Source organism: Mesoplodon densirostris, chromosome 16 (genome assembly GCF_025265405.1).
Source record: "Mesoplodon densirostris isolate mMesDen1 chromosome 16, mMesDen1 primary haplotype, whole genome shotgun sequence".
Classification (NCBI taxonomy): Eukaryota; Metazoa; Chordata; class Mammalia; order Artiodactyla; family Ziphiidae; genus Mesoplodon; species Mesoplodon densirostris.
Window position 1 is genome coordinate 58,159,405 of NC_082676.1, and position 22,840 is coordinate 58,182,244.

At 48.9% G+C, this 22,840-nt stretch overlaps 1 protein-coding gene across 3 annotated transcripts in view; it reads right to left on the bottom strand.

The window, feature by feature from the left end:
* CLEC16A (C-type lectin domain containing 16A) overlaps positions 1-22,840 on the bottom strand; it is a 210,424-nt gene that overhangs the window by 145,904 nt on the left and 41,680 nt on the right. For 2 of the 3 annotated variants that reach the window (XM_060120549.1, XM_060120551.1), the window contains exon 10: positions 9,177-9,408. In XM_060120549.1, the coding sequence (XP_059976532.1) occupies positions 9,177-9,408 (232 nt within the window). The remainder of the gene's footprint in view (positions 1-9,176; positions 9,409-22,840) is intronic. The other variant, XM_060120550.1, reaches the window with a different exon arrangement.

A 22,840-nucleotide genomic window follows, 5' to 3' on the forward strand; every position in this document is an offset into this window, starting at 1 on the left:
CAGACAGTAGTTCATGACAAGTAGTTCATGACACAACACTTGACTCTATACCCTCAATTTGTGGACTGGGGATACATGAAGTATTTGGTGGTGGGGGGGAGCGGGGAACTGCAAACAACCCTGAACTCTTTATTTATCAAACAACAAACAGTTCTGGAACTTTTAAAAGATGTATTATAGGATTGAGCAAATCGTAAATGTTTTGATGTCACTGGGAGCCAGGGCTCTCGCTGTAAAAGAAGAGACATCCAAATCTGGAGTGGGGGAAGGCAAGAAAGAACCCTCTGGGAATTGACTGGAGTTGGAGGAATTGGTAATGTGTATTTTGTATACATACATGCATATATTTCCTAGCTCTGTGCATTGAAAGGGCCAAAAAGCAAGACACCCCATGTAGTCATGAGCACATCTGGTGCCCAGATCTTGGCCTCTAACACCATTGCCCACTGAAAGGAACCAGGGCTTTTCAGAGAAATTAACCCCGAGGAAGGGCACAGTAGGTGGGAAATGAACCTGGAATACCTTGTTATGACAGAAAGTGTCAGGACTGATTGAAAAAAAATGATGGGGGCAGATCACAAAGACACAGGAGCCAGCTTGAAAGGGTTCTCAAGGGCCAAATCTGGGATGATTTGAGTAACAAATTAATTAAACACAGTAATGAAATATAAACCACTAAAAAACTGGAATCCACGAGTCTGTGCCAAGAAGAGATAGATAAATAAATAAATAAATGAATCGGAGGAAGGGAGGAATCTTGCTTACAATGGAATACCGAGTGCTGACACTGGAAAACCAACATTCTACCACCATCCTGGTAAAGACTGGGTCAGCAAGAATCATCAGTGAATGCCATATCTAAGGGGGAGTTTTTTTTAAACTGAAGTATGGTTGACTTACAATATTGTGTTAGTTTCAGGTGTACAGCAAAGTACACACACACATATATATTCTTGAACATATACATATTCTTTTTCAGATTCTTTTTCATTATAGGTTATTACAAGATATTGGATATAGTTCCCCGTGCTATACAGTAGTTCCCTGTTGTTAACCTATTTTATATAAAGTTGTGTATATCTGTTGATCCCATACTCTTAATTTATCCCTCCCCACCACTTCCCCTTTTGTAACCATAAGTTTGTTTTCTATGTCTGTGAGTCTGTTTTGTAAATAAGTTCATTTGCAATTTTTAGATTCCACGTATAAGGGATATATGATATTTGTCTTTCTCTGTCTGACTTACTTCACTTAGTATGATAATCTCTAGGTCATCCATGTTGCTGCAAGTGGCATTATTTCATTCTTTTTTATGGCTGAGTAATATTCCATGGTACATATACACCACATCTTTATCCATTCATCTGCTAATGAACACTTAGGTTGCTTCCATGTCTTGGGTATTGTAAATAGTGCTGCTATGAACAATGGGGTATGTGTATCTTTTCCAATTAGAATTTTTGTTCTTTCTGGATATTATGTCCAGGAGTGGGATTGCTGGTTCATATGGTAAAACTATTTTTAGTTTTTAAAGGAATATCCATACTGTTTTCCACAGTGGCTGCACCCAGTTTATTGGGTTGGCCAAAAGGCTCCTTTGGTTTTAAAAGTAAAAATAAAAGACACATTTTTCATTTTCACCAAGAACTTTATTGAACAACATATTTACCATTTTGTTCCCCTACCTTCTGCCATTTTTCAGGCAGCTTCATAATTCCATCTTCCCAAAACTTTTTATCTTTTTGAGCAAAGAACTGTTCCAGGTGCCTTTTACAGTCTCCAGGGAATTGAAAATTTTTCCATGAAGAGAATTTTGTAAAGACCGAAATAAACGGAAATCGGAAGGTGCAATGTCTGGTGAATATTGCAGATGAATTGGAACTTACCAGCCAAGATATAACAGTTTTTGCCTGGTCATCGAAGAAACATGCAGTCTTGTGTTATCCTGATAGAAGATTATGCGTTTTCTGTTGACTAATTCTCGATGCTTTTCTGTTGCTTTCAGCTGGCCTAAATGGGAGTAGTATTTGTTGGAACTAATTGTTTGGTTTTCTGGAAAAAGGTCATAATAGAGGACTCCTTTCCAGTCGCACCATATATACAACATCACCTTCTTTGGATGAAGACCAGCCTTTGGTGTGGTGGGTCGTGGTTCATTTCGCTTGCCCCACGGTTTCTTCTGTTCCACATTATTGTACAGCATCCACTTTTCATTGCCTGTCACAATTTGCTTTAAAAACGGAACGCTTTCCTTACGTGTAAGTAGAGAATCGCATGAGGAAATACGGTCAAGGTTTTTTTCTGCTTAACTTACGTGGAACCCAAACACAAAAGCGATTAACATAACCAAGTTGGTACAAATGATTTTCAATGCTTGATTTGGGTATTTTGAGTAGGTTGGCTATCTCCTGTGTGGTATAACGTTGATTGTTCTCAATTAATGTCTCGATTTGATCTCTATCAACTTCAACTGGTCTACCCAACCCTGGAGCATCATCCAGCAAGAAATCTCCAGCACTAAACTTCACAAACCACCTTTGATATGTTCGATCAGTCACAGCACCTTCTCCATAACACTGCACAAATCTTTTTTTGCGTTTCAGTTGTGTTTTTACCTTTCTTGAAATAATAAAGCATAATATGCCGAAAATGTTGCTTTTTTTCTTCCATCTTCAATATTAAAATGTCTACACAAAAATTCACCAATTTTGATAAGTTTTTTTTTTTAAATGTACACTGATATGACAGCTATCACAATACAATCTAACAAAATTTTTTCAAACGAAGTTAAAGACAACTAAGCACTACTGGAGCCATCTTATGGAAAAAACCAAATGAAATTTTTGGCCAACCCAATACATCCCCGCCAACAGTGCAGGAGGGTTCTAAGGGGGAATTTTAATGAGGCACAGGATATCTGCATTATCTCCAAGTGTTTCCCCATGGATTGCTAATTAGTTGCTAAGAAAAGGGAAAGTAACGATACAGTGCAGAGACTAGGCCTTACCTTGACCAGGTGGCCAAAATTAACATCACCTAGGAAGGATAGACAGAGGGCATCATGTGCCTCCAGATGTAAACAGGTGTTCTTTATACTATTTTTGCTTTTTTTCACTTTTTATAAATTTGAAATTATTTTCAAATAAAATATTTTTAGCAATTGCTACAATCAGCATAAAATCAGTATAAACAGAAAGCAACTGTGAAAATATACACACGATGAATAAACAAAACAGTGCTGAGGCCTGTTGTGCGCACGGAAAGGGGAGATGAGGGAAAGTGAGGGGGTGTCAGACACATAAACCCACCACGAGGCTCCCCTGAAGCTGAGCTCTCAGCAAAAATCCTCACACTATGGTCTTCAAGGCCCTCTCTGTCCCACCGAAAGCCATCTCCATGTCCACAGTTGGGGCAATGCTGATCTAGCTGAATCTCGGCAGCTTACGGAAGGGAAACTGAGGCACAGAGGGATCAGGAGGCGGGCTCTGCCCCTGGCTGCTGTAGGCGCCTCTTCCAGCTCTGCCCGTCAGCTGTGTTGTGTAAAGGAGCATCTGTGCGATATCAGCTCCTGTGTCAGGCACCGTGGCCCAAGATCGTGAAGGCTCCAGCACCCGAGCCTGCTGGTGGGGGGACCCCTCACACCACTGAGTTTTGAGCCTCTGGGAGTGGAGGGACATGCCTGTGAAGCTGCCAGGCTGGGAGCAAGAACCCAAATGTCCAGCTCCTCTGGCTTCAGCAGGCCCTTCCTGGGCCCTCACTGGCCTCTATTGTTTCCATAAAAACCTCCAAAAGCAAAAGAGGATCTGCACATCCATATTCACAGCAGCATTATTCACAGTAGCCAAAAGGTGGAAGCAACCCAGGTGCCCACCAATGGATGGGAGGATAAGCAAAATGTAGTACATCCAAAAAATGGAATAGCGTTCAGATTTAAAAAGGAAGAAAACCCTGCCACATGTTACAACATGGATGAATCTTGTGGACATGATGCTCAGTGAAATAAGCCAGTCAGAAAAAGACAAATACTGTATTGATTCCACTTATATGAGGCACCCGGACTAGTCAAATTCATAGAGCCAGGAAGCAGAGTAGTGGCTGCCAGGGGCAGGAGGGAGGGAAAATGGGGAGATGTTTTGTGGGTACAGTTACAGTTTGGGATAATGAAGCATTCTGGGGCTGGAAGGTGGTGAGGGTTGCACCACGATGCAAATGTGCAGGAGAGGCCTGAGGACTCTCAGGACCCAAGGACGTCAACCTCCGTCCCTTGATATGACAACTCTGGCCCAACCAGTGAGCTTCCCCAGTGCTCTGACACACCTGATTTTTAAATAACAGCCATAATTCATCAACTTCCCAGGATGATGGGCATTCTAATCTGATTAGTCGTTGGTAAATGAAGTGCTTTTCAGGGAAATGACAGGCATGACCTCCCAACAGTCTTTGACTTGCCAAGTTCAAGGATTTTCTCAGTTGTCCTCTGTGGTCAACATTCCAGCAATCACGGTGAGGCCAGACAATAAAAAGAGGGGAAGGGGATGATAAGAAAGCCTTCAAAAGAAGGTTAAGGGAAAGAGGAGAAAGATGCCCTTGCTGGTTACCTAGGAAGTATGGGAAAGACCACATGCTACTGGCTGGCTTTGGAGCAGAATTGCAAGAGGCCAACAGAGCCTGGCAATGACAGGGTGTGTATGTGCTGAGTGTCTGGGGTACCCCTTCCTTTGCTTTTATTATCGTTTACTGGACAGCACGAGATTGAATTCAGAATGTTTTTTCTGGGAAGTTGCTTTTCAGAGGATTTGTCTAAGTTGACCTCCAACCCTTCTCCTTATACTAGTTAAGCCCACTGGAAAAGCTGGTGCACCCACACCTCTCTACCCCAGTGGCCCATACCCCACCACAACTCAGCCACCTCACTATTCGTTACAGAAATGAACAGAGAAACAGGCCCCACAGGAACTCGCCGGGGTGACCAAGCACAGAGTCCCCCCAGCCAAGCTCAAGTCCCCCTTCCAGGCTCCTCACTCTGCTCTTCATCTTGCCAGGGCTCCTATTCAGTGCTCATGTGTCACATGCTAAATGCTGAGGCACCAACGTTCTCATTGCTGACAACCTGAGGGCTGGGCATCGTGCAGCCCCCTCTATCAGTAAAGAAGCACAGAAAGGGTGATGACTTGCCCAGGGTCACACAGCTCCTCGGGGGCTGAGCCACAGGTGTCTGGGATGCAGACCCCGACCTCCTGATAGCTAGTCCCTGGCTCGCCCCAATCAGAAAACTGCCGGGCCTGGGGTTGGCTCTGGCTTTGCAGAAATGAGGCCAGGTTCCATTTCATTTCAGTAGAAACTTCAAAGAAAAGAAAAGAAAAGAAAAAAGCCAAGCTGGGGCTCTAAACTCCTAGGCACCCCCAACGCCCAGCTGACTTGGCAGGTTCAAAGTCAGTGCCATTCCCTTCCCTCCATGCCCATGTGGGGATTCAAGAAAGGAGTAAGCTTTGAAGGTCAGGCTGTGAAACTGATGCCTACACTTTTTCCATAAGCAAAAAACCTATTTTTCCATAGGCCAAACCCTATTTTTCAAACAAGAAGTTCAAACGATTCATTCTCTTGTCCCAGGTCCATTTATTAAGTTACTGCTCTAACTGAATCCAAAAAGAGATGACGGTCCTTCCAGACTGAAGAGGAGACGGACATGGAAGTGCATCTGGGTGGACTCGCCTCTGGCCAGAGGGACCAGGGCACCCCGGTCTACCTTTCAGCACTCGACTTCTGAAAAGTGAGGGGGCCCTGTGATTTTTTTTGGTTTCAGAATGAGTTGCCCATCACTTGGGACACGAGGCGGAGCACATTTCTTTCTGGGGGTGAGAGTAGAGGGTCCAGGGGTGCATATTCATTTCACACAACTTCCTTGTCAGGGCTTAAATGTGGAGGAGGTGTGAATTCTGGGTGCTGCATTTGTAGGAAAAAAACAAGTCAATGCCACATACAAATCAGGTCAGGGCAGAATTGTGACTTGTGACCACGTGTCTTTTGACTCCTGTGCTTTACGCCACCTTTTTAAGTAAAGATTTCACCACTGAAATGGGTGAAAATGGCAGGGTATGCAGGGGGGAACTGGCGCCAGCATCTCTTTACTCAAAGAGTCAAGGCTGTCAACAAGCCCCTAGATCCAGGGACAATGCAAGAAAGCACGCTAGAGAAGAAATAACTTGGAGGAGAAAATAGCCACATGTCCACCTCAAAACAGGAAGGGAATGGAAAAGAAAAAAAAAATACAGGAAGGGAGAAGACGGCCTGAGGAAAATGGCGGAGTACACAGAAATAGTGTGGCTTTCTAAGGGAACACCTGCTGTTTCTGCTGGCCTGGCACCCACGCCCCCTTCTTGGGGTAAACACACTTCATTTCTTTCTGAGGCAGTCACCTTAGGGTAGGAACACAGGGCCTGGCCAATCAGCACAGAACATCCCTCTACAGGGTGGGCAAGCCAGGTCCATCAGCACCAACGAGCATCGGCTCCCAGACTTCAGCTGCAGCCCGTGGGAAGGAGCAGCTCCCTTTCCACTTGGTGGTAGGCTGGCAGGATGCGAGCCTCACACGGTCAATGGTTGTCTGTGCACCCGGTCCAGCCCCACCCAGGCCTCCCAGTCCCATGAACAATAATTGCCTTTTTTGCTTGAGCTAGTCTGAGTTGAATACCTAAATCTTGCAACTACAAGAATCCTAACATAGCCTCCTTAAAAAAAAAAAAAAAGTCATTACATTTCCTACAGTCACAATTTCCAGATGGGGAAAATGAGGTCCAGAGCTTGAGGAGGCCATCCAAGGCACACAATAGGTCTAGCTGGTGAGACAAGACCGTAGGTCACATCTCCCATCTCCTAGGCACCTCCCCCATCTACACTGTCCTCTGGCTTGAAACTGAGTGAGAAAATGTGCCTGACACCCTTCCAAGTCACAGGAATTAACAGCTGTGTGGTTTCACCCAAACACAGATAGAGTCTAAGGAGAGAACACCTTCAAACAGGAGACTAACTAAGAGATCAAATAAACAATCCAAAAAGCCCCAGAATACAGCTGCTGCTGCCCAGTTAGGTGTCTCTTTGCTGGACAGGCCTGTGAAAGTTGTATTTATTTACAGTGAGCTGGGTGGGAAGACAAATATGCATTCGAGAAAGCGGGAGGGCACTACAAAGCCAAGGAGTCGCGGAGAGCCTCGCTCCACCGGGCTCTGAAGTCTGCATCAGCCATCCAAGTAAAGCCTCTGGGGAAATTCCTGGGCCCTGCCTGGCACAACCTGGCTGAGTAACCGCCCAGAACAGAAAACAGGGTTTTGGAGGCTGGTGAACATTTCTCCCCGTGCCCCCTGCACAGGGCAGGTGGGGCCAGCCTGCAGGGAGTCCTTCCCCCGACCCCAACCTGGGAGCTGGGACGGCAGCCTTGCTGAACCTCTGAAGCCCCTGTGCGCCAGGACTGGGCTGCCTGGCTGAGTCATTTGACTGTGTGTTTGAGGCCAAGCCTGCCCTTGTCCACACCACGGTTAGTCACGGCCCCGGCCTGGTTAGACAGCAGCCCTTAAAAGGACTGGAACAAAAGAGGTAGCATCTTTCCAAAACAAAATTGACGAGAACACAGGGTGCAAAATGGGGTGAAGTCGTCCACTTCCCACCCCCCCGTATGGCTACAGGACAGCTAAACCCAGGGGTTTAAGCAGACAATTTTCTCCCAAGTTAGAAAAATAGTCAAAACGGTCCAAATAAGCAAACACGTATGGCTTACCTTGTGTCTGCCCCTCACCTGCCCACCAAAGTGACATTTGTTGGCAAAGGTTTCCCAAGCCAAAAAGGAATTCCTAAACCAAGATGCTTAATGCACACTTTGAAGAGAAATAAAAGCGTACTAGAGATCTCAGCCTTAAAAAGAGGGCTGGTGGCACTGGGGAGATGCTCTGGTTATACTTATCGAAATGTGATCGTGGCATTCGCTGAGAACTGCCAAGAAAATCAGAATGGGGCCAGCAGGGTGGGGATGGGGTGGGGTTTGGCTGCCCAGTTGCAGCAAACTCCCCAAAACAAATGCGTTCTCAGTCACTGATTTACTGAGCCGCTCTGTTTTCCAGCTTCAGAGGCCCTGGACGCACACAGTCCGGGCTGATGGGCTGGGGAGCCGACTGCAGAGCAGCCACTGCTAGCCCAGGACCCAGGAGGATGGCTCGCAGGAAATGCTCCCCACACCCCCAGCAGAACACAGCTGGGAGCTGAGGAGAGCCCGTGTCTGTCCCAAGAGGTGTGGTGGGAGCTCCCCTCTGGTGAGCAGAGCCCCTACCCCACTTGATCCCATCACCTCCTCCACCCTGAGTGCCCGGGGCCATGGCCAGAGACCCCATCTGTGTGGCTGTGAGCCCGGCCCATGACACAAGCAGCTGGACAGTTCAAGCTTGCTTCATCCCAGAGCAGACAACGCTCTCCAGATGGAGGAGGTGTTAGCATCTAAACGAGAGGGAGGTGAAAAATAAACCAGAATCATTCCTGACAAGGGCAGAAAAGAGGACAAAACGATTCTGTTTACTGAGCACACAGGCACCAAACACAAGTGTACCCCACTCTAAACAGATGAGGGCTTGAAAAAAATCTGTAAGAATCTAGGGGATTATATTTGATCATTTGATGCCAAAAAACCATAATCTTACTAAAAGCACCTAATTTCATTCAACATGGGCCATTTTTCTTCCTGCAGTGTGCTGGAAATAATGACTTCTGTCAAAAATCATAATCCCGGGCTATCGGGAGTAATCAGAACAGCAGTAATGATAAAGATGACAATAGTAACAGTAGTAACAATAGCAGGAGATACTTATGACATGTGCCAGGCACTGCTCTGAGCATGCTACTTGTATTAACCTGTTTAATTCTCTTAATAAAAAAGTAAATACTACTGGTTAGCCTCTTTTGACAGATGGGGAAACGGAGGCACGGGGCTAAAAGGAAAGGGCCTTGCTCCAAGCCACCCATCCGACGAGGGCAGGCCTTGAACCAGATCTGCCCACAGCTGCTTCCCAGTGGCTGGCTGTGTAGAATGAGGTACACCGGTGCCTGGAATGACAGCTGCACCCAATGACACACAAGGGGGACCAGACACAGAGGACAGCCTGGCTGTCAGGTCGGCGTTCACGGGCGCAACTCACCTTCACTCTCCCCACTTGTCTTGGTGCCTTTTGAACCACCCTCTGTACCTTTAGCCTTCTCGGCGTCTTCTTGGGCATCCTCGGCAGGCCCTTTCTCCTCATCTTCTTCCTCCCCAACGTTTTTGTAGTTGGGTCTCTTTTGCACCCGCCTCTTGCCCTTGTGCTTGTTCATCTCAAGGGACCGCTCTAGCGTCTCGGTGGGTTTAATGAAGCACCGAATGCTGGGCTTGGCCTGGAAAGTCAAACCAAGGTAACAGACGGATTTGAACGTTGCAATCTCACTGGCTCCTATCAAGCTTCCCGAGAGTTTCTGCCCCAAGAAATTCCTTTCAATACAACAAATTCTACCTCCTCGTTGATTATTATGACTATTATTAACATCATCACTATTAAATAATCTAAACCATAGCACCAGCTACCATTTATTGTCCACAGTCCTAAGTCACTCTGCACTTAACACACACCAGCTCCCTGCTTCCCAAAGGTCAGAAACACACTTTCAATACTTTTATGGTACTTTCTATGTGCCCGATGCTGTTCTAAGGGCTCTGACTATATTATCTCACTTTAAGTTTACAAAAAACCCACAAAATAGTACTGTTGTTATGCCCATGTTATGCTCAGATGAGAAAACTGAGGTTCAGAAATGTTACGTGACCGCCCAAGGCCACACAGCCAGGAGGTGGCAAAGCTGGGATTCAAAACCACTTTACCATCTGCAGAATTTATGTCTTAACCACAGCACACTATTAACTTCTAATTTAAATACATTTATTTTAAAAGGAACTGTATATCACAACAGAAATGGAACACCAGCGTACCTTGCCAATATAACAATAAAAAATAGAAAAGAAAAAGCAAGGTGTATTGGATGTAACCAAATGCTGGCTCTCTTTAGAAGGGGAGCCTGGCAAGCATGAGTGATAAGTTAAAGCTCGTCCCCAAAGGAAGACGTTTTCCCCTGAAAAGTCGGAAGGCTTCTAAGAGAAATGAAAAAGACCTGTGTGTCACCATGGTTCATATCCTGCGTTGTAGAAAACATGGCCGTATCTCAGTCCTTATAGCAACCATGAGATGTAGGGATTATCAGTCCCATTTTACAGATGAGAAATGAGGCTCTGAAGGGTTAAGTGACTTGCCCAATGTCACACAGCTACTGAGCTGCAGAGTCAATTTGAATTGAAGCTTGCCCAATCCCAAAGCCCATGCTCTTTCTAAAATAATAGTGCTTCACCAGGAGCTCAAACTCAGTTCCATGTTTAGTGCTCTTTAAAAAGTATTTACAGGGCTTCCCTGGTGGCGCAGTGGTTGAGAGTCCGCCTGCCGATGCAGGGGACACGGGTTCGTGCCCCGATCCCGGAAGATCCCACATGCCGCGGAGCGGCTGGGCCCGCGAGCCATGGCCGCGGAGCCTGTGTGTCTGGAGCCTGTGCTCCACAACGGGAGAGGCCACAGCAGTGAGAGGCCCGCGTACAGCAAAAAAAAAAAAAAAAAAAAAAAGTATTTACATGCAAATGAACCAGGTCTAGAAAGGAGCAAAGACCACACACACAAAAAATTGTCCCTGATTTGTTTGGGGCAGGATTCTGATTGAAGTGTTTTTCTCCAGGGTCTGGATGATATTCCGACATCATTTTGTCATTGAAAAACAGAAAAGTTTTAAAGTAAACTTTTCCATTATCTTGATATGGTCTATCCATCTTATGAATTTACCCCAAACAACCACCAGTGGTGTTCTGGGGGCCAATAAGTGGAATGTGCTCTAAGAACACAGATTAATTTCAATAACACTCAAAACAAAACCTAATTGAAAGTTAAATTAGCATCTAAATCCAGACATTAATTTTTATTTACCTACTTTGGATTATTCATCCACAAAAATGGCAGATAAATTGAGACATGATTCTACTGTCCAAGAAACCCAGATAGTGAATTACAGATGCCAATAACCAAAAGCCCAGAGACGGGAGCGTTCTGGGCGCGCACCACTTGACAGACAGCATCAATCAGAGCCCACTTAGGACGCTGTGCGATTGAACGCAGCCCCAGATGCCCCCCTCATCCTCTCCTAAAGGGCCCAAACCCGCTAAGTGAGGGCCCCAAGATGAAGTGAGTGTTTCCTCTGATCACCACTTACGCCCAGTGAATGTTAGAGCATACCATACTCAAAGCTTTTCAGAAACAGAAAACTGAGACCAAACGCAGAGCAAAACACCACTCAGTCAGAAGCTGAGAGCAGAAATTCACAGGGGTAGATGCAGAAACCTCTCCCTGAGCTCTGTATAGACTCAGATGTACAGAACAACCCGCAGCACTAAGGGAAGTGGAGCAGTGCACGAGTTCCAGGGCTGGTCAGAGCGGTGTGAACCCCAGCTGAACCCTACATGAGCGGTGGGGCCTCCCTGAGCTTCTGGCTACTTGTCTAAAACATGGGGCAATTCTGGCTTCCTAGAACTAAAGGAAATCAGGGATAGAAAGTTCCTTCAGAGCCCAGCAATGCACTAAGCAAACAACAGTTACCTTCCTTTCCCTGACTATACAAAAAAAAAAAAAAAGTCAACTGTGAAAATGAATTCGAAAACTTTCCAAGGGGTCTGCATTTCTCCATGATCAGGAGTTGGGGAGGGAGGGGGAAAGGATGCTTACCAGGGACATTTCAAACCTTTAAAATGCAACCTACCCAGTAAATAGCTGGAAATAACCTAAATGCCCATCAACAGGGGAGTGATTAGGTAATTATGGTCTGTCCATAGAGCGGGAATCCACATAGAGGTTAAAAAGACTGAGGACATTTTATGTCTAGATAATGCTGATGCGGAAACAGCCTCAGGATAAAAAAGCAAGAACAGGAAACAAAGCAGAGTCCCTTTTGGGTAAAGCTTTATGATGATGGTATAAACACAACTTTTCCTGGAAAGTTGCATAAGAATATATTAGCATTTCATGTTTGGGGAAAGAAAGAAGGCAGGTGGTATTGTGTGTGCACACCCACAGAAGTGCACTTAAGAGTTTTTCACTTCTATACCTTTCTGTTTGGTTTGAAATTTCTAATTGTGTATGCATGTTAACTTCTAAAAAAATTCAACAGGGATCCTTTGGACACTGGAGTTACAGACTTTATTTTCCCCCCTTTTCTTCTACATTTAAAAAGCCTGATTTTTGTTGTTGTTGCTCCTAATACTAACAACATCAAGATCCCATAGTTATCATGGAGAAGCTGATATGGTGTGGCTGGGAAATGCGGGAAGGCATTCCTGATCATTTCTGCTGCTTCTCATGAAGAGCCTTCTGGCTGCTAGCCCCCCAGGAATCTCTGTGTTACACTGGACCACCTCAGATGTTCCAGACGAAAAGCCCCCAGGAGAAGGGCCATCTCACACCCCGCTGTGCTCTCCCACTAAACCAGGTACCTGGAGCAGGGCAAGCCTTGACAGGCTGCTGAATGGTGGCCTGTATCATAATACATCCAACGTGATGGAGAGAAGAAGAAGAAAAGGGGGGGGGGGTGAGGAAAGGAGCCTAACACCTCAGGAGTTGCGCTTAGTAGAAGAGCCAGCACAATGGAGTCAACCAGAAGAAAAGGGAAAGCTCACTTCAGAGTCAAAAAACAGAAGGCCTTTGGGTTTATCTTCTCATAAAGAAAGCACACCACGCATGCCTCAGAGAAAAGCCTTCTGCAAATAAGGTCTAGGTTTCCCAAAGGCCGCAGGCTTGGCTTTCACCAAGGGCTCACCTCCCAGGGCCCTGGAGCCTGAGCTGCAGGAGGCGTGGAGACTCTGGGCCCTCCTTGCTGACTCCAGAGATCCTGCCGGGTACCCGAGTTGGGGATGCAGGAGGGGAGCCTTGGGCTCTGTGGCTGGGACATTCAGGCTGGCTTCTGGGGTCAGAGGCAGCTGAAGGCCAGCAACGCCTTCCGCCAGCCTTCACGCCTCCGACCTTTGGTCCTTGCTTCAAAGTTAAATATCGAAAAGGTGACTCCCCAGGGGTCAGCGATAACTAAGGCCTTTCAGGGGCTGTGGGATCTGAGAACAGGTTCTGCAAGGACAGTGAGAGGGGTCAGGGGCAAGGGGTCAGGAGGAAGGACGGAAACATGCAAGGCCCGGGCACCTGAGTGGAAACGGAGAGGCAGTATCACCAATGCCACCGAAGTCACACGGAATGTCCTCCACTAGTTCTGGGTGCAGCCCTTTGAAAGACCCTGACGTAGGCCGGACCAAGTTGCAATCAATCAATCAAGGATTCCGCTCACAGTTAAAAAACAAAACTATCAACTTAAAACATGTACATATACACCATGTTTTCCTGTGTTGACAGATATTTGCATGACAGTACACAGAGCAAGGTCTGGAAGGATACACAAACTGAAAACAGTGGTTCCTTTTGAGGAAGATACTGAGGTTGGGGGAACTTTCACTTTCTACTCTAGTCACTTCTGTATCATTCAGTTGTTTTACCCCAAGAAAGTATTACCAGTGCCACTAAAATGTAAAGAATACCTTTAAAGAATGTACCTAATGCCACTGAATTGTATACTTAAAAATGGTTAATCCATTGTAAACATTACTTGTTATAGGTATTTCACCACAATTTAAAAAAAAACTTTAAAAAAGGCACCTCTGAAAGTCAGAGTGGTGATTAGCTGGTGGGAGGGGGGTGGGGTGCTGGTTACAGACTGAGAAGGAGCTGCATGGGATGCCAGAGATGTTTTCTATCTTGACCTGAATTACAAGCTTCCCCGGCAATCTGAAAGTAGAGCATTCCCATGAAACCTTCTGTAAGCCAGGACAGTGCAAAGCAAGAAGCAATTGCCTTAGGACACATCTTGCTAACAGATATGCAAAATAAATGGTGATAAAGCACAGATGCTCACAGAACACAGCACAAAGCTACAGGGGTTTGACGCTGAGGTGCTGAGTGTGGTTCCCGGGAAGAAGCTTGGTGAGGCTGCTCCCCTGCTTGGGGTGTGCACTGCCTCTGTAAGGGCTGCTGCAAAACCAACACTGTACCTTATTTTCACTTTTCACCTTTTCCGTAAAAGTGAAAATCCTCTTTAGATTTCTTTCAGTCTTTTGCAAAGTGGTCTTTGGTAACAGAGAAGCAGCCTCAAGCAAACTTTTGAAAAGTGGGAGACACCTGCACACATTAATGTAATCATAGGTACAAAGCCGTCAAGCAGTACAGCGAAGATTACTGCACTTTTATGCACTTTATTCATGTTATCCCTCGATGTTAAAAAATGTTTGCTAGAGGATTTCCAATAAATTCAGATTGTCATTATGCCCTAAATATAAGCTAGGAGCAAATCAGACAACTCGAGAAGCTGGCTTCGCGGCAGTTGCCAGGGGGCTGAGCCCCGACTGAACACCAGGCGCTGGGCTAGGAGCTCACAGTCCAGCCAGGAGCCGCGATGTACTGCTGTGCGTCCCACATGGACACTAGGAAGGAGACAGAGGACACTGCGGGTACAGAGGAAGGAGTGGGGAACTGTGCCAGGACAGGGGCGGGTGGGTGGGGGAGCTTTGGAAGCTTCTGTGGCAAAGGAAATGACTGGTCTGAGTCTTGAGTGTTAGCAGGTCACCGGAATACACAGGAGGAGAGGAGAATGGTTAGAAGGCCAGCTCAGAGCTCTGGACAGTCACCTTTATTTCTGTCAAGGCCAGGACCACCTGGAGCTGGTGCACGTGGTGACGGCGGTGGTGCCCTGGGACACAGTGTGCTTGGCCAGCTCCCAGGTAGCAGCAGGGGGTGGTGCTGAGCCAGTCGGGTGGCCTCTCTAGCCAGTTATACAAGAAGGAGTTCGTGATGCTCACGGCCTGGGAAAAGACATCTGTGGCCCCTGCCTTGGCACATACAACCTGCTGAGTGGGTTTCCTGGTGCCACTCAGTGCTGCAGAGGGGAGGGGAGAAGGCAGCATGGGGACAAGAGGCAGGCCACCCAGGGCAGCATCCTGACTGAGAAGAAACGGAGGGAGAAAGACACTGGTGGCTGGAAGGGGCAGGTAAGGGAAAGGACAGGTGACATGGCCCGGGATTCTGTCTGGATCTGTGGGAGCTGTCACAATGCTCAAGCTAAGAGACCTCACCTTCCAGGCCTGCCCAGGCCCTGGCCTGCTCACCTTCTGAGGAAGCAACTAGAATCCTTTTGCTCAAACAGCTTTCTAAGGGACTTGAGAACGAGGAGACAGGTTTTCCCCTACGGAAGGAGGCGGGTCATGATGCTAACAAAAACATGTGCAGCATAAGGGCAGACCTGAGCCCAGATCTCAGACCCGCTTGCTGGCCCAGCGAGCAGCGAACCTGACCAAATGAGCCTCAGTTCCCCCATCTGAAAAACAGGGACAGTAGCAGCTCTGTCACACGCTGCCATGGGGCTGAAGTAAGATGCTGAACGCAAAACTGCTGGCATGACGCCTGCCACAAAGGGGCACTCTAGAAATATTTATTCACCTTCGAATATTGCCCTCCCACCCCCGCCCCGGCAAATAGATCACTAGGCTGGAAGAGATGGCAGGGGAGGGGGGCTAACTTTTAAAATCCAATCAAACTAGCAACTTACCATTCGCTGGCTTTCTGGTTTGTGAGTGGGTGAGACTCACCTCCCCAAAGTGCTCCTGGGCCCCTGGCCCCCCTCCCTGACCTCCAGCCTCTGGGCCTGCAGGGTGTACGGCACAAAGGAAGGGTGGGATCCGGGGGGCGCTGGAGCAGTCGGAGTCCGGCTCGCTGTCCCACGCACCCTGCTTGCTGCTTTCTCCTCTACGGGCCTCAGTTGCCATGTGTATCAAATGGGCCTCACATTGGCACTTCCCCGCAGGGCTCCTGTGAGGTGCCCAGAGGTAGTAACGCGCTTTCTTGTTATTTTTTTCAGGTAATGATAACAACCATGGCCAACACCCAGTGAGCATGTGCAATGTGCCCAGCGCTGCTCTGGGCACTTGACATATATTGACTCACTTGATCCTACAAACAACAGAAGCAGGAGGGAGCTGCCAAGGGCGAGGGACTTGCCCTAGGTCACTGCTCATGAGAGGCAGTGGTTTGAACCCGGGAAGTATACCTTCGGCGCTCCCCACGTGCTCAACCATTCTGCTGCCCCACTCAGGCATTCACTCCCTCCCACAAGCACCTGCTGAGCCTCCCCACGTGAGCCCAGTCCCCTGAAGGGTGGATGTAAAGGCCCTGCCATACCCGGGTCACACTGCCCGGAGGAGCAGGTAGCCCTGCTTGGGGACAGTCCACACATCACATCACTCACGGGGTGGCCCTCTGACCTGACAGGCATTATGGACGAGCACAGTGTGTAATTATTTCCCATTTCTGCCTCCCATGCACAGAGCTCCAAATGCCACAGGGGTCACAGTGACCCAGGTTTACGCCCACCGTAACCAATGGCACTGCAGCACAAGCTTGGCAACTGGCTTTGCAGGGAAGCAGGGCCGCTAATTGCTGCCAAGCGAGCCTATGCTCATTCCAGAACGAGGTGATCAGCAAGCAAACATCAGACGGAATAAACTCCTGGGTGATGTATGGGTGCGTGTGCTACATGCCAAACCCTGAGTGACATGGGGCTGCTGAGCCAAAGCCCACACACGTGTCCAGCATGCACAACTGCAGCCACATCAGCGAGGCGACTGGGCAACACAGCTGAGCTTAATGGCGAAAATAAAACCCATGGCGGGGGAAACATGAAGAGGTAACAGGCCACTTCCATTAACAAGAGGAGCGTGGCTTTCTTCCCCACGATCGGCCAATTATCAGGGAGTGTTGTGGCGGCCGAGGCATAACCCAAAGCAGTGCGCATTTATCTGGAATCGGAGCCCTCTCGGAGCTCAGACGCCTTGCGCCGCACACAGCCGGTGCTCAGACTCTGTGGGGACCCACAGGTCACGTCAAGATGGTGTTGGGACTTCTTAGAAAGCAGCCTTGGGGTGCTGCTGGGTCTGTAGGAGACCAGCCTCATCCCCTGTCCTTCCCCATCCCTGATCATCTTCTCTGTCCCTCTCAACGTCTAGCATTGCCTAATCTGTCCCTCTGATGCTGCATCTGGCACTCCATCAAGAACTAATGAATGCTTGTAGGATGAATTAATCCCAAGATATTTATGATTGAAGAGGCATGTTCAACGCTCATGCAAAATAAAATACCCTGTACTCTGATTAAACAGTGACAAACCAAGCACTTAGTTGGTATTTCTTCAGGAGGAGTATTTTACATCTTGTCCTCTAAGAAAACATAATGAACTATGAAATAGTGGTGACTCTCAGTGACCTGAAATGTTCGGTCCAGAACCCCACATCTCACGCTAACCTGGAGACCGTCACTGGGGATGGTGGCAGAAGAGCACGAAGCAGAAACAGCCTGGGGACTTGGGGCTGGATGCGTGCAGTCCCGCACAACTGGGGGATGACAGAATGACCCCTTAACCCCCGTTAAGTTAGCGTTGGCTTCCGCATGCAGAGAATGTGATGATGACACTACCTCACTCCGTGGGTTATCAGGAGCCTAAAATGAGACGGTAAAGGAGGTGGATGAGCATGCTCCTCGTCTGTAAGGTTTAAACGTCCCCCTCCCCCCGCTGATCCAGTATGTTGCTTGCCTTCCGGCCCCTCTTCCAATCCCAGACAGCCAGCTCATAACCATCAAGGTCTCTGGTCCCCCATTTTCCGAGCCTTGACCATCCCAACCCTCACCACCACCCCACTCTCACCAAGGTGAGCTCCTCATCCTTCATCCTCAGATCCAGTGTCACCTCACCTCCCTCACTGTCATCTCCCAAAGCTGTTTTCCATGTCTTCCCAGACGCAAACCTTAAATCTGTGTTGACATGCTTGTTTACCGTCTGTTTCCCCACCAGGATGTCAGGACAGGGACCTCGTCTGTCCATCTTGCTTGTCCTGCAGCCCCTGAGGGCAGCACCGCGCCAGCCTGGAATGGGTGGGTGCTCCCGAAATACCGTGGCGGGAGGTGGGGGAGGAGGGAGAGCAAGCACGCCAACCAGCCTGGCATGCGGTCAGTGCCCGACAGAGGGGCGCTGCTCCTGCTAGGGACGGACCATCCACAGTCCAAGTTTCACCCAGAACAATACCGATGGCCCAAATAAAGCCCCTTCAGGTTTCTTTTTTTTCTTTGCTCATGAAGTTTTCAAGAATCTGTCCCCATACCTGGCTAGAGGTTCCCCGGGGGGGGGGGCGGTCCCCTGAGGTTATGAGCATTGCAGCAAGTGGTCAGCGGGCAGTCAATCTCAGGCCAGCCAGGACTCAGAACTCACGGGGGCAACCACACCATCTGTCCTCCAGGATGAGAGTTACACCCACCTGCCACGCTGACTTGTCCTAGGTTGGGCAGTGAGTGACTGGAGTGGCCCTATTCTTACCCATGTGCGGCCCCCCCAGCCTCCTGTGGGTTGAAGCACTCCCCCAACCCCCGAACAAAACCCAGTTTCCTGGATGGAGGACTTTGGCCCTGACCAGGATGGGATTTCCTTGCTCCTTAGAGATATGGAGCTTGCCGTCCCTGTTGAGTTTCATTATTTCAAGACAACTGAAGTTGTCCTGCATGCCAAACACTGTGGACCCTGAGGTTAGGATGTTAGGATGTTCCCACTTCCCCCAGCGTAAACTCCTGAGTCCTCCGATGGCCTGAAAGGCGCCACCTGCTTCGGACTCTCATTACCCACCCACCCCCGCCCGGCCTCATCCCCCACCACACTCTGCCTCACCGCGCTGCTCTTTGCCGGTCCTGACACACCAGGCACACTCCTGCCTCAGGGCCTTTGCACTGGCTGTTCTTTCTGGCGCAAATGCTCTTCCCCCCAGATTTCTACATGACTTGCTCCCTCAATTCCTTAAAATCTATGCTCTAATGTCACCTTCCCCGTGAGGCCACCCTATGGAGGAGTGCACCCCTCCCAAGCCTCCTAGCACAGCCCCCCTCCCTCCTCTGCTTCACTACAGCTGCTCTTCCAGAGCACGTCTCACATCAGAACATGCTCTGCTGTTCATTAATAGTTTTATGGTTCCTGTCTCTCTCCCCACTACGAGGGAAGCTCCCGGAAGTCAGGGGGTCTTTGTTTTGTTCATGGTGTCTCTCTAGTCCTAGAACACTGCCTGGTACACACCCAGTAATTATGTATTGAACAGATGAATAAATAATGCTGTCCCAGCTTCAAGGAACCCAAAGTCTAGTTAAAAAACTCAAATGGGGCTTCCCTGGTGGCGCAGTGGTTGAGAGTCCACCTGCTGATGCAGGGGACACGGGTTCGTGCCCCAGTCTGGGAGGATCCCACATGCCGCGGAGCGGCTGGGCCCGTGAGCCATGGCCACCGATCCTGCGCGTCCGGAGCCTGTGCTCCGCAACGGGAGAGGCCACAACAGTGAGAGGCCCGCATACTGAAAAAAAAAAAAAAAAAAAAAAAAAAAACTCAAATGCCCAAAGGGGCCTGGCCACTGATAAAGGCTCACAAAGCCCCAGGGCACAGACAGCAGAAGTGGTGGGTGCCTCCTTTTCCTGTCCCCACCCTTGATTTTCCTGATTTCAGGCGAGACCTGGAAGAAGCCACCAATGGCTCAATGCAGACTAGGGGAGGTCTCCATTCAGCCGGGTATGACACTGCCTCGCCCCTCCGAGCCCCCTCTGAGAGGTCTCCAGCCTGGTGGCTGCCCCAGTCCGTTCTGTGTCATGCTGCTGGGCAGACAGAAAAGCCAGCTCAGGCCTGAGTCACAGAACCTTCTCCGTGCCCACCCCCGCATTACCCGCTGTGTTTTGCCCTGTCAGTTCCCCCAGGCTGTAGCCACCCCGAGAGTCCCTGGCCCTCCTCTGCTCCCTGGACCAGGACCAGCCCCTCAGCCCTGCAGGTCAGTCACTGGTGGCCCTGGCTACAGGCCGTGCCTCTGTGAGCCTCCACGCTGCAGGGCTTCCATCAGCTGTGCAGCCCCCCGCTTCCGCACAGGAGGAAGGGAGAGGCGACGGTTCCTATGTGAACTGTGCTGCACCCTGGATTCTCTCTGATTCTGTCAAACCCCCATGGCCTGCGAGCCGGCGCTGCCACACATAGGGCTCTGCAGGCAGCGGGGGCGCCTGGGAGCTACAACCCCATTGAGGGATGATGGGCTAGACCACAACGGCCCCGCCAAAAGGGAGAATACACACAAGTTCTAGTTCTTTGTGGGAGTGCTTGCAACTGTGCCAGCTAAGGCCCTTGATTTATACAAGTCTATTTTTTCCCTTTGGTGTTCCCGATCAACCCCCTCCCAGAAGCCGATTACGACTTTCAGGAAGAAGAACATGTGTGCTCTGGAACCAGCATTGGTTACCCTGGGGGTCACAGGTAAGGTCAGGGGCACCGAAAGATATGGGGGAACTCTAATCCCAGCTGCAGAGGGCTATTCTGCCCGATGCATTCAATTCTCGGGGGGCTCTGCTGCCGTCTGATTCAGGCCTGGTTTGGAAAGCCAGCCATGCATTGGCAACCCGGGGACCCAAGCTAATGATGAACTCTCTGCTTCTGCAAACACACAAGCCAGAGAAGCCAGGCTGCTACTTTCTTAGCTGCCAGCTGCACACACCACGCCCCAGCAGAGTCTTCTGCCAACAGAGGGTCCAGCTCCCAGGAAGGACAGGTGTCATGTGGAGAACCGGTGGCTAACATTTTGAGTGTGCGCTCACCCTTCTGGATCCCCCAAGAATCACCTGGAGACCATCCCAACTGGCTGAACTGGTGCCTGTAGAGAGACAGCGGATGTTCTCATTTTGGGACAAACAAGCCTATGCTGCCCCAGAATTCTGTCCCCACTCTGAATTCAGAGCCGGCCAACCACGTGAATGCATGCTGGCTGGCTAAGAATTTGCACTTTCCAGAGTAGAATGTGGGGCCAGCTGAGGTGGAGGCCCAGCTGCACACAGAGGCTCAGCTGCTGGCACTACACGGCAACGTTCACAACTGGTGCCGTCACCGCTGTCGTCATGGTAGTCATCATGGCTGCTACCCTTGACCCTCTGCGCCCTTGTGTCTGGTCACAGGACACCTCCCTTTGGGGCACACTAAGTGTGCCTCTGTGTTAACCATCCCAAGAAGCGAGGTCCCAAGTAGGGGATGCAGGGTTGTTCCAAAGCCTCAGAAACTAAGACCTTTCTGAAGCTAACATCTGCTATTTAGGCTGTGATGTCTGCCAGACTTTGGAATAAGCACCGTTAAGCTGCTGCATTTAATCCTCTCCGAAAACCCGTTGTTGTTATTCTAATTGGAGAGGTGAGGACACTGAGGCCTGGAGAGGTGGCCTAGCCTGCCCCGGGACACACTTAGTAAGATGCAGAGCCAGGATTTGAGGTGCCCAGGCAGCCTGGCTGCAGAGTCCACAGCACCAGACAGAATGTGGAACAGCACCAAAAGAAACCCCTCTGCCACTCCCTCCCCACTTCTCTTTGCCTCTGAGCAAAGAGAAGGTGGCATGTGAGGGTCAGGTTCTAAGAGTCATGAAGGACATCACAAGAGCCCTGTGACCCCACCGCCAGTTCACCCACTGAGTCATTCGTGCCTGCTGTGAGCCCCCGAGCATCTCCGGCCAGTCCTGGGACAGCACAGGCGACACAGACATCTCTAAGACACCGTCCCCTGTCCTCTAGGGGGGCTGGGAAGCCCAGTGAGGGCAGGGGTCGTGTCTTTCCTGGGCACCAGTGCATCTCCACTCAGGGAATGGATGAATGAATGCAAAAACCAAGGAAGCGATTCCACAGAAACCCAGGATGAAAAAAGTCCCTTCAAAAACAAAAAAGTACCTACAGGTAATGATGCATATCCCATAATCTAATCTGTATGTTCATTTTGCAAAAATAATGAAATGTTAGCAGTTTCAGAATGAGTGTTCTCTTACTCTGCTTCCCCCGACAAGAAACACTATCTGCTCTGCATTAAAATTATAGCAAGAATTATCCCTTAGCAGGAACCATATGATTTGAATGCACAGATGAATTTCAATTAGACATTTATCTAACCATGCTGATGTGTTTTCAATTTAACCCTAAATTACAGACTTTTCAAATAACTCTACTCTCCCCTCTGCTTCTCTCTCTTCAATTTTGGTTTGGTTTTGTGAAATGTCTGCTGGTAAAATGAAGCAATACCAGTAACTTATCTACAAATTACGGGAAGGAGAAAGTAGGTTAAAAAAGACCAAGAAACTTAAAACAAGCATGATCAAACCACATCCGAGTTAGGCAGGAAACAGGAGACAGTTCTTGCTCAGAGGGAAGGAAGGTAAATCTTACCAGGACTATTGTCAAACAAGTCATAGATGAGATAAACCCTTCCCGAATTTCAACTGCAGTCATCAGAATACGACAAACTTCAACTTCGCACCCAGGGAAAGGCAATAACCGGAAGTAGAAGGCTGACACTTTCACTTGGGCTGGCAATTCCTTCCACACTCAAAAGAATCTCAGGGCTTCCCTAGTGGCGCAGTGGTTGAGAGTCTGCCTGCCGATGCAGGGGACACGGGTTCGTGCCCCGGTCCAGGAAGATCCCACATGCCACGGAGTGGCTGGGCCCGTGAGCCATGGCCGCTGAGCCTGCGTGTCTGGAGCCTGTGCTCCGCAACAGGAGAGGCCACAACAGTGAGAGGCCCATGTACCGCAAAAAAAAAAAAAAAAAAAGAATCTCATTTTCAGTTCAG